The 12,517-nt window shown below is 47.6% G+C and overlaps 1 protein-coding gene across 1 annotated transcript; it reads right to left on the bottom strand.

Annotated features, from left to right (window-relative positions):
- Positions 1–720: 720 nt before the first annotated feature.
- LOC102946585 (ferritin heavy chain-like) lies at positions 721–8,164 on the bottom strand. The gene is made up of 4 exons (XM_043546232.1): positions 8,156–8,164; positions 6,226–6,592; positions 5,021–5,026; positions 721–731 (listed from the first exon to the last, which is right to left on the bottom strand). The coding sequence occupies exons 1-4, from the start codon at positions 8,162–8,164 to the stop codon at positions 721–723; spliced, it is 393 nt and encodes a 130-aa protein (XP_043402167.1).
- Positions 8,165–12,517: the final 4,353 nt, after the last annotated feature.

Below are 12,517 nucleotides of genomic sequence, written 5' to 3'. Positions count from 1 at the left end.
CTCTCCACAAAAACAAGAGATATGAACAATGAATGAAAGAGCAACACAAAAGCTGGGTTTGTGTTAATTTGGGAGTCAAGGGTTGGGATTAACTTCAAGCAGACAGCATTGCTAATATTGATTGTTGTCTGCAAGGCCTTAGAAAGACGGTCCTCCCCTTTTCCACTTTAAATTAATGTTTAAAAGTGGGAAACCTGGGTGAGAAGATGATCTTTTAGATATGAATTTCTTGAGAATTTGTTTAGCGGGTGGAAAGTGAAGAGCCCTCAAACATTAGAGCACGAAGTAGGCCTCACTTTTGGTAATGTAGAGTTTACAGCTGAGTGTCTCTAAGGAGGCAGAGGGTTTGTCATTCTTGGACTCCATTAACCTCTAGTTTAACCCTCTCCTTTCTTCTCCCCTTATGTAGTATCGGAAGGAGCAGTATCAGTATAATATCTGATATATCCTCTGTCAGCGGACTTGATTTTCCAGTGAGATGAACTTGATATCCTAATAGGTGTTCTTTTCATCTCTCATCTAATTATGATTCTGTACATTGTCACTCTCTTGATATTACTGACCCATACACTTAGATGTATGCAGTGTTGGTGTAGCTGTGTCAGTTCCAGGATATTAGAGACAAGGTGGGTAAGGTAATGCCTTTTGCCAACTTCTATTGGTGAAAGAGACAAGCATTTGATCTTACCCAGAACTCTTCTTCAGATCTGGGAAACTAACTCAGGCCAGGTCTACATTACAGACCTATATCTGTATAACTATTTTGCTCAGCGGTGTGAAAAATGCACACCCCTGAGTGATGTAGTTATACTGACCTAATCCCCCATTTAGACAGTGCCATGTCGATGGGAGAGCTTCTCCCCTTGACATAGCTACCGCTGGTGGGGCGATGGATTAACTACGCCAACGGGAGAAGCTCTCCCAACGGCATAGTAGTGTCTTCAGTAAAGTGCTATATAAAGACAAGGCATCAGAGCATCATGGCTAACTACAAGGTAGAACAGATTGTTTAGCATAAGTAGTTAAAACATATTTCAAGGGACCATTCTAAGTGAAGTGCCCCATTAACACCTCTCCAGTCATAGGGAGGAAAGGAATGCACTTAGAGTAACACACATGATCTTTCCTACCACAGGCAAACAGTGCCACCTTTGTGAGGCTGTTACTCTCTATCAAATCAGAGAACAGAAAATCCTCAAGTGGCTCATTCATTTCCATTGGCTCTGTGGTAGCCTGATGAACAACCAGCAGAGACAAACACCTCCTCTTGTAAATCCTTATAATTAAAATGTCTTAGGCCTTGTCTACACTAGAGTTTTGTCTACAACAGGAAGATTTTCTTGACAAAACAGTGGAAGTGTACACACTACAATGCGACTTTTGGCAACAAAATTCTCCTGTTTTGGCAACAAAATAAAAACACTTTGACAAGAGGCATAGAGCCTTTAATGAGAAAGTGTCAGTGTAGACACTGTGCTTGGTTTTGTTGCCGTAACTGGCCTCTGGGTGTCATCCCACGATATCCATCCTGATCGCTCTGGTCAGCAGTTCAAACTCCGCTGCCCTGCAGCCAGGTAAACAAGCATCTGCCCCTCCCCCTTTAAAGGCCCAGGAATTTTTGAATTCCACTTCCTGTTTGCTTGGTGTGGAGAGCTCACATCACATCTTCTGAGTTAGTTGATTATGGTGGCTTCATGCAGCAAACGCTGTCCCACTTGGAATATACCTGAATTGTTGGATCTGCTGGCATTGTGGGGAGAGAAGGCTGTGCAGTCCCAGCTCTGCTCCAGCCATAGGAACTTAGATACCTATGGTCAGATTTCTCTTGGTTTGTGTGGTAAGGGCTATGAATGGGACACGGTGCAGTGCAAAGCAAAGATAAAGGAGCTGAGTCAGGCATGCCAGAAGGCAAAGGAGGTAAACTGTCACTCTGGTGCAGATCCAGAGACCTGCCACTTCTGTAAGGAGCTGGACCCCATCCTTGGCAGCAACCCCACTTCCACCGCCAAGAGCCCTGTGGATACCTTGGTGAGGCAGGAGGTGGCAGAAAGTGGACCTAACCCAGAGGACAAAGTCGTGGGCAAGGAAGTGGAGTTGGAGGATGATGTGGAGCCCACGGCAGGGTTATCCAGTGGTACAGCAAGCCAGGAATTCTTCTCCACTCTGGAGGTGTCTAGCCAGTCCCAGCAGTCTCTCTCTGGCAAGCAAGAAGCAGGAGAGGAGGGTCCTGGCAGGTGATCTTTTTGAATTGATGCTGCTCAATTATATGACATACAACTGTCCTTTGCTTTGTATACTGTCGGACTGGGTGAAGGGTAGAAATGTGGAAGACTAGCTGGGTTTGGGTGTGTTCCACATTCCCCTGTGTATCTAAGCAGTGCAGTTGAACAATGTGTTAATGCACCCCGAGATTTCATGGGAATCCTAGAGAGAAAGCTCTAGGAAACTTTCCTGGAGGTACTTGCCAATCCTCTGCTGAAGGTTCCTTGGCAGTTGTGTTCCTTTCCCCATTGTAGAAAACTTTCCCACACCACTCGGCAATCACTTGTACAGGGATCAAAGCAGCACACAGGCAAGCAGCATAGGGACCAGGTCTGAAGCCAGATGCATGCAATACATGCACCTTTGCATCCCTTCTTATCCTCACTGCTTCAAGGACCCCTGCCTGTGGGAAATGGTGGCAGTTTACAATATTGTCCTTAGTTTCCTGCACCGCTAACCTTGAATCACCACAGTCTCTCTTTACCCCAGCTTCAACAACCCCTGCCCACCTGGGCAGAATTCGCCATGTTTAGGGTGTTAGCTGAGAGGCATGCTTGCCAAGAGTCAATGAGAAAGTGCTTGGTATATTACAAGAGGTAATGATTCAATGCTGTGCATGTACTAACAATCACGCTTCTGTGTATTGTTTCTTGTGCTTCTGCAGATGTGGCCTTAAGGGGAACCTCCTACACACTGGCAGAGTGTCTCTGCCAGATAAGGAAGTGACCAAGGAGGACATATTCCAGGAGGTGCTGCAATCCTCTGAGGCAGAAAAAAGAGAACGCAGAGAGTGGAGAGAAACGGAAACGCAGGACAGAAAGGAGACTGAGGAGAACATTCAAAAGGCCCATGAGCAGATGATAAAAGTCATGGAGGTGCAAACAGAGAAGCTTAAGTCCCTAAGCACACTATAGTCAAAACACATGCATGCTTGCCCCCCATTGCAGCCAAAACAGAACTGCTTTCCAAGCCCTCCCCAAACTCCTCCCACACATTCTTGCAACTTCTCAGAATAACCATAACCCGTTTATTCCACCTCTTCAGACAGCTTCCAAATTGATAGCTGGACTTATGCACAGCTATGAGAGCCTCCAATGTCCTGCACCGCTACCTCCCTTCCCACCAAGCTTTTCTGTGTGTTAACTGATGTTTAATAAATCTCTGAAAGATAATCTCTGAAAGATAACCAATTTTTATTTCTGTCCTACAGATAGTGATTGCAGCTGGTAGTAAAACATGGACATGCAGTTTAATCATTTGCTTACTGCAAATCTCACTCAAGAATCATCACAAGTGTTAAGCAAACAAACAAAACTCAGATTAATGAAGAATGGTAGATTGCTGTATAGAAATACACATTACTGGTTCTCACTATCAAAATGTTGCCTCAAAGCCTCTCTGATCTGAATTGCCCCCCATAGTGCCTGTCGAATAGCCCTTGTATCAGGCTGCTCAAAATCAGCAGCCAGGTGACCTGCCTCTGCGCTGCACCCATGGGCAAACTTTTCACCCTTAGCATCACAAAGATTATGGAGCGCGTAGCAGGCAGCTATGATCATTGGAATGTTTTCTTCACTTAGATCTAACCTGCCCTAAAGACATCACCAGCGCCCTTTTAATCTTCCAAATACACATTCCACGGCATTCTGCACCTACTCAGCCTATTGTTGAAACACTCCTTGCTGCTGTCCAGGTTTCCCATGTAAGGCATCATGAGCCATAGGAGTAAGGGGTACATGGGGTCTCCCAGGATCACTATGGGCATTTCAACATCCCCCACTGGAATCTTCTGGTCTGGAAAGAAAGTTCCTGTTTGCAGCTTTCTGTACAGGCCATAGTGTTCTTGAAGATACGTGCATCATGCACCTTCCTGGACCACCCCCGGTGATCAACAAGTGCCTGCAATTCCATGGAGAAGTACCCCTTTCTATTGATGTATTCCATTGCAATATGGTCCCAGGCCAAAATTGGAATATGCGTTCCACCTATTGCCCCTCCAAAGTGAGGAAATCCAATTTCTGCGAAGCCACCTACTATTTCATGCACATTTCCAAGAGTCATGGGCCTTCGTAGCAGGATGCGATTAATGGCCCACACACTTGCATTAACATTGCCCTAAAGGTCAGCTTTCCAACTCCAAACTGATTCACGACCAACTGCTCCAGAAAGCAGTCTGAAGTCACCAGCTTCCACACTGCAATCGTCATGCGCTTGTCCACCAGAAGGCAACTCTCATTTTGGTGTCCTTGCACTGTAGGGCTGGGGTGAATTCTGCAAACAGTTCCAGGAAGGTGGCTTTCTGCATTTGAAAGTTCTGTAGCCACTGCTCGTCATCCCAGACCTGCATAATGATGTGATTCCACTACTCAGTGCTTGTTTCCCAAGCCCACCGTGTGTAGCTGCTCCATGAATGCCCAAAGTAATCTGGTGTTGTTTCTCTCCATGGCACAGAGCAGGTCAGGCACTTCTGATTCCTGCTCAGATTGGGAGCTCATGATATACTGCATGACCATCCATGAAGTGTTAATGGCAGTTTCCACAACAGTAGAGAGCAGTGTGGGATTTATCCTGTCAAACAGAGAAGGTGGGCACACAGTAAAAAAGAGCCATTGAAAAATGCTGTGAAACGCAGTCGGAAACCCATAGAATGTTGGGAGAGAAAGAACTGCATCATGGGATGTTGAGCCCGCACCTATGATGCACTGCAATCCACTCCGTCTTCCCACAAGTCCTAGTAGCAGAAGGTGGTGAGTAGCACAGTGGGATAACTACCCACAGTGCACTGCTCTTACTGTCGATGCTAGAGCATCAAGTTGTGCAGGGGCTCTGCCGACCAAGGGAGTATAGTGTGAACATGCAATAGCGATGTTATTATAGCACTTTCTGATCCTCAACATAACTTTTGTCGACAAAACTCTGTAGTGTAGACAAGGCCTGACTTTGTAAAGGTCGTTCCTTGGGGAGAAAAAGTAGAGATCTACTTCTGTATCTTTTATAGGTAGGATTCGGATGGTGAATTTTAATGAAAGAATGCTACATCCATATGGTCACCTTATAAGCAGATGGTGTGTGTATAGCAAGTGGGAAATAAGTCATTGAGTATGGCCTTAGTTTCTACTCTGTCAACATATTGTCAAGGAAGGAATCATCCTTATATATGATATGGGCGTTTGAAACCCTGGTATAAGACATTTATCCATTGCTAATGGTTATAGTGACCTCTTGTGGCAGATTCTAAATGTTTTAGAATGATCTGAATTATTTTAGAGACTAACAAATTTATTTGAGCATAAGCTTTCGTGAGCTACAGCTCACATCATCAGATGCATTCCTCCATACGGCTAAATTCAGTTCCTTGCATAATGACAGGTTTCAGAGTAGCAGCCGTGTTAGTCTGTATCTGCAAAAAGAACAGGAGGGCTTGTGGCACCTTAGAGACTAACAAATTTATTTGAGCATAAGCTTTCGTGAGCTACAGCTCACTTCATTGGATGCATTGAAGTGATGAAGTGAGCTGTAGCTCACAAAAGCTTATGCTCAGATAAATTTCTTAGTCTCTAAGGTGCCACAAGTCCTCCTTTTCTTTTTGCGGATACAGACTAACACGGCTGCTACTCTGAAACCTGAATTATTTTGTGCCTGTTTGTACCTCTGTATCTTTCTTAGGCATTTCTAAAATGCCCATCACTGTTCATAAGAGAACCAGCAAACTCATAAATTAAGCTGGTCTACCTGCTTGCCACTTAAAGTTTATGCTTAGTCCCTCATTTACATATTCAGAGATGTTAGAAGCGGAAAGAAAGATGTAATAGTGGAAGGCACTTAGGGCTAGATTCACAAGGGGGACTTGGGCATTGCAGTGCCTAACATTTTAATGCCCTGCCACCTGGTGGAATTCACAACCCCAGGTTAGGTGCCCAGGCTCCTGCTACAGATCAACCTGGAGGCAGATCAACCTGAAATTTTCAATGAAGTCACACAAATGAGGATCATTCTTGTCAGTTGCCAGCTTGTGCAGATCAAGGAGTGACTGGTTCACATTCTTTTCCAGGTGCAAGGGACACTCCATTGCTGTCAACCCATTCTCCAAATCATCACGATCTGGTTTCTTGATGTCCTGCAAAAAGATGCGACCGCCCCTCTGGTTCTGCAGCTTCATGAGTTTTTCAGCATGCTCACGCTCCTCGTGGGACTGGTGCAGGAAATACTTGGCAAAGTTCTTTAGAGCCACATCATCCCGGTCAAAATAGAAAGACATGCTGAGGTACACATAGGAGGCGTAGAGCTCCAGGTTGATCTGGCAGGCACCTGAAAAAATGAGAGCTCTCGCCTAGAATGCGGGACACAAAGGTTCAGAACCCCACACTGCCTGATTTGGAGCAGGGACTTCAACCCAGCTCTCTTGCATGTCCCGAACACCAGGCTATAGAGTCAGTCATTTGCATGTGCTCTCTGGCCTGACATTTAATTATTTATACAAGGTGGCACAGCTTCCACAGAAGAGAGCCCCCACCCCAGATTACCCCAGAGGCCAGTGGCTGGGGTACTCTCCTGGGAGGTGGGAGAGCTGAGTTTAAGTATCTGATCCAAATCAGACCAAGTGGAGATTTGCACCTGCCTCCCACCTCCCAAGTGAGTGCTGTAACCATGGGGGTAATGGGTTTAAGGTGGGGGCAGCAGCATGACAATGTGCTCGGAGGAACGCCTAGTTTGTGAATCCCGCCCAGCCTTAGGAGCGAGCTAGGCACCAAGTAGCTCAGTGGTGCCAAGACTTAGTCAGCTTTGCACATGTCCTGCAGCAGCTGAGCAGTCTGTTTTGCCTAAATGCTGGATTTAAGCACCTAAAAGGGCAGGTAGGTGCCTACGTCCCCCTTGTGAATCCAGCCCTTAGAGACCCTCATGGCACCCTGAAGTAATGCGGACTTTGCTGCACAGTTATTTCTGTTCAAGAACTTACATCTAGTGCAAGCACAGGTATAGGTGTGCTCCTTGGTCCAGCCTACACACACAACTTGAGTGGGTCATTCATTCCTTTGTTCAGCGCTTCCGTTGGTAGAAAAGTTACTCCAGAGGTAACCAGCAGGAATGAAGACAAAATGGAGAAGAGGCAGCTGCATTTTCATATCCGTTGCCATGTGGCCTGTACTTCCTGTGTCCCAAACACAAGCTCACAGCACATGGCATGGAAAAGCCCTGAAGTCCCCTATCCATGGGCATGCCCCAACATGTCTTGCTGACTCTCAAAGTGTAGTCCCTGGCTTTTTCAATGGGTTCATTGTACAGCTGATGACTCTTGATGGGCCATTGAACAGGGTAGGCAGTGCTGATGCCAGTCTGTCCAGGGGTGCCACCCAGAAACACAGCACAAGTTTGACAGGTTTCAGAGTAGCAGCCGTGTTAGTCTGTATTCGCAAAAAGAAAAGGAGTAGTTGTGGCACCTTAGAGACTAACCAATTTATTTGAGCACAAGTTTGGAAATACATATATACCATACATATCTATAACTCACAATACAAAGGTGATACAAACATATAAACAAGACGATCACACTTGGCAAATCATAACATTTCCACAGATACTTTACCCAGCATATCTGGTCAGATTCCTTGCAATGTTACAATATTGGTGTTATCAAGATCATAAAGTGTCTCCCATATTCCATACAGCGTCACAGTCAGTAATAAGCGTAGCTGGGCTAAGAAATTCCTGGGCCTTTGACTTCAGCGTTTCTTCAGAGCAGGAGATGTTTATTACTCCAGATAACCTCAAATTATCATCGATAGGCTTGGCAGGATTTGGCTTAAATTGCTAGGTGTGGGTAAACGTCAATTTCGCCTGACACAGAAATCAATGGGAAAAAATCCATCTGTAAGAGACAGCAAGTGCAGCCTACCTCAAACATAGTGCCTGCAGGGAGCCGGTGTAATGGGGCACATGGCCATGCAGGGAGCCCTCGGCAGCCCCACCGTCATGGCCCCACTCCCTCCCTCCCACGTGTGGAGTGCCGGAGATGTCCCCAGGCCCGAGCCGCACAGCAATGGGGTGGACTTCCCTGCAGATGGGGATTTGTCCTCCTCCTCCTCATGGCCCTGGCCAGGAGTCTCTGATCCATCCTGCCAGGACTGCAACCTCCCCCTCACCTCATGCCTGCAGGGATCCATGCAGAGAGCCCTCACAAGCTCGCACAGCAGAGGGAACCAGCTAAGCAGCGGGGGACAGCAGAGCAGCAAACAGCAGGAGTTTGCCTGGGATCTGTGCTGGTGAGTATCTGGGTATCTGAGTTGTGTTTGCTGAGAGGATCAGAGTGTTTGTAGTGAGGGCAGCTTGAAAGTTTGAGTAAGTGCTTGATTGGCTGGCTGAAAAGGGCGGGAGTTGGGAGTGTTTGTTTCAGGTGAGCCTGGCTGTTTAAAAAAAGCCAGCGCTCCGCGAACCAGCTGAGCGGCGGGTAACCAGCTAAGCAGCGGGGGACAGCAGAGCAGCAAACAGCAGGAGTTTGCCTGGGAGTTCGCCTGGAGTGAGCCCACTGAGGCTTACACCCTAACGACTTCTCTGAGTAATTACTGCATCTCCTGAGGAAGCTCATAGTAGGAAGGTAATATGGATAGGGAGTGTTCAACTGTTGTGACCTGCACTGGATGTGCCATGTTTGTCTTTCTTCCAGAGGACAGAAGCGACTTTGTCTGTACAAAGTGCAAGCTGGTCTCCATATTGGAAGAGAAGGTTCAAGGTCTGGAGCAACAGGTATCGACCCTGTGTTGCATAAGAGAAACTGAAGATTTCCTGGACAGACGTCAGGATATGCTTCTACAGACACAAGATTCTGAAGATTCAGAGCAGGCTGCGCAGCACGGACAGGAGGACGGTGAAGAAATCTGGCAACATGTGACCTCCAGAAGAAGAAGGGGGAATGTCCATGTACCAGCAACGCGGACACAGGTAAATAACCGTTTTCATGTTCTCTCCACAGGTACCATTGCGGGGAGTGGCCCAGATGATACGTCTGGGGGAAGGGAGCAGAAGGAGACTCCACCAGTTGAAAGGCATGAGATGCACTGTCCTAAGTTGGGGGGCTCCACGACCACCATTCCCAAGAGAAGGAGGCGGGTGGTGGTGGTCGGGGACTCTCTCCTCAGGGGGACTGAGTCATCTATCTGCTGCCCTGACCGGGAAAACAGAGAAGTCTGCTGCTTGCCAGGAGCTAAGATTCGCGATGTGATGGCGAGTCTGCCGAGACTCATCAAGCCCTCGGACCGCTACCCCTTCCTGCTTTTCCACGTGGGCACCAATGATACTGCCAAGAATGACCTTGAGCGGATCACTGTGGACTACATGGCTCTGGGAAGGAGGATAAAGGAGTATGAGGCGCAAGTGGTGTTCTCGTCCATCCTCCCCGTGGAAGGAAAAGGCCGGGGTAAGGATCGTCGAATTGTGGAAGTCAATGAATGGCTACGCAGGTGGTGTCGGAGAGAAGGCTTTGGATTCTTCGACCATGGGATGGTGTTCCAAGAAGGAGGAGTGCTAGGCAGAGACGGGCTCCACTTAACGAAGAGAGGGAAGAGCATCTTCGCGAGCAGGCTGGCTAACCTAGTGAGGAGGGCTTTAAACTAGATTCACCGGGGGAAGGAGACCAAAGCCCTGAGGTAAGTGGGGAAGCGGGATACCGGGAGGAAGCACGAGCAGGAGCGTGTGAGAGGGGAGGGCTCCTGCCTCATACTGAGAACAAGGGGCGATCAGCGGGTTATCTCAAGTGCCTATATACAAATGCACAAAGCCTGGGAAACAAGCAGGGAGAACTGGAGGTCCTGGCAAAGTCAGGGAATTATGATGTGATTCGAATAACGGAGACTTGGTGGGATAACTTGCATGACTGGAGTACTGTCATGGATGGGTATAAATTGTTCAGGAAGGACAGGGAGGCCAGAAAAGGTGGGGGAGTAGCACTGTATGTAAGGGAGCAGTATGACTTCTCAAAGCTCAAGTATGAAACTGCAGAAAAACCTGAGAGTCTCTGGATTAAGTTTAGAAGCGTGAGCAACAAGGGTGATGTCGTGGTGGGAGTCTACTATAGACCACCGGACCAGGGGGATGAGGTGGACCAGGCTTTCTTCCGGCAAGTCGCAGAAGCTACTAGATTGCATGCCTTGGTTCTCATGGGCGACTTCAATCATCCAGATATCTGCTGGGAGAGCAATACAGCGGTGCACGGACAATCCAGGAAGATTTTGGAAAGTGTAGGGGACAATTTCCTGGTGCAAGTGTTGGAGGAACCAACTAGGGGTGGAGCTCTTCTTGACCTGCTGCTCACAAAGCGGGAAGAATTAGTAGGGGAAGCAAAAGTGGATGGGAACCTGGGAGGCAGTGACCATGAGATGGTCGAGTTCAGGATCCTGACACAAGGAAGAAAGGAAAGCAGCAGAATATGGACCCTGGACTTCAGAGAAGCAGACTTTGACTCCCTCAGGGAACTGATGGGCAAGATCCCCTGGGAGAATAACATGAGGGGGAAAGGAGTCCAGGAGAGCTGGCTATATTTTAAAGAATCCTTATTGAGGTTACAGGGACAAACCATCCCGATGTGTAGAAAGAATAGTAAATATGGCAGGCGACCAGCTTGGCTTAACAGTGAAATCCTTGCTGATCTTAAACACAAAAAAGAGGCTTACAAGAAGTGGAAGACTGGACAAATGACCAGGGATGAGTGTATAAATATTGCTCGGGCATGTAGGAATGGAATCAGGAAGGCTAAGTCACACCTGGAGTTGCAGCTAGCGAGGGATGTTAAGAGTAACAAGAAGGGTTTCTTCAGGTATGTTGGCAATAAGAAGAAAGCCAAGGAAAGTGTGGGCCCCTTACTAAATGAGGGAGGCAACCTAGTGACAGCGGATGTGGAAAAAGCTAATGTACTCAATGCTTTTTTTGCCTCTGTCTTCACAAACAAGGTCAGCTCCCAGACTACTGCACTGGGCAGCACAGCATGGGGAGGAGGTGGCCAGCCCTCTGTGAAGGAAGAAGTGGTTCGGGACTATTTAGAAAAACTGGACGTGCACCAGTCCAGGGGGCCGGATGCGTTGCATCCGAGAGTGCTAAAGGAATTGGCGGATGTGATTGCAGAGCCATTGGCCATTATCTTTGAAAACTCATGGCGATCGGGGGAAGTCCCGTAAGATTGGAAAAAGGCTAATGTAGTGCCCATCTTTAAAAAAGGGAAGAACGATGATCCTGGGAACTACAGGCCGGTCAGCATCACCTCAGTCCCCGGAAAAATCATGGAGCATGTCCTCAAGGAATCAATTCTGAAGCACTTAGACGAGAGGAAAGTGATCAGGAACAGTCAGCATGGATTCACCAAGGGAAAGTCATGCCTGACTAATCTAATTGCCTTCTATGATGAGATAACTGGTTCTGTGAATGAACGGAAAGCAGTGGACGTCTTATTCCTTGACTTTAGCAAAGCTTTTGACACCGTCTCCCACAGTATTCTTGTTAGCAACTTAAAGAAGCATGGGCTGCATGGATGCACTACAAGGTGGGTAGAAAGTTGGCTAGATTGTCTGGCTCAGCCGGTAGTGATCAATGGCTCCATGTCTAGTTGGCAGCCGGTATCTAGCGGAGTGCCCCAAGGGTCGGTCCTGGGGCCGGTTTTGTTCAATATCTTCATTAATGATCTGGAGGATGGTGTGGATTGCACCCTCAGCAAGTTTGCGGATGACACTAAACTGGGAGGAGCGGTAGATACCCTGGAGGGTAGGGATAGGGTACAGAGGGACCTAGACAAATTGGAGGATTGGGCCAAAAGAAATCTGATGAGGTTCAACAAGGACAAGTGCAGAGTCCTGCACTTAGGACGGAAGAATCCCATGCACCGCTACAGACTAGGGACCGAATGGCTAGGCAGCAGTTCTGCAGAGAAGGACCTAGGGGTGACAGTGGAAGAGAAGCTGGATATGAGTCAACAGTGTGCCCTTGTTGCCAAGAAGGCCAATGGCATTTTGGGGTGTATAAGTAGGGGCATTGCCAGCAGATTGAGGGACGTGATCGTTCCCCTCTATTCGACATTGGTGAGGCCTCATCTGGAGTACTGTGTCCAGTTTTGGGCCCCACACTACAAGAAGGATGTGGAGAAATTGGAGAGAGACCAGCAAAGGGCAACAAAAATGATTAGGGGACTGGAACACATGAGTTATGAGGAGAGGCTGAGGGAACTGGGATTGTTTAGTCTACGGAAGAGAAGAATGAGGGGGGATTTGATAGCTTC

This window comes from Chelonia mydas, chromosome 1 (genome assembly GCF_015237465.2).
Source record: "Chelonia mydas isolate rCheMyd1 chromosome 1, rCheMyd1.pri.v2, whole genome shotgun sequence".
NCBI lineage: Eukaryota > Metazoa > Chordata > Testudines > Cheloniidae > Chelonia > Chelonia mydas.
This window is presented reverse-complemented; position numbering and strand designations above follow the sequence as displayed.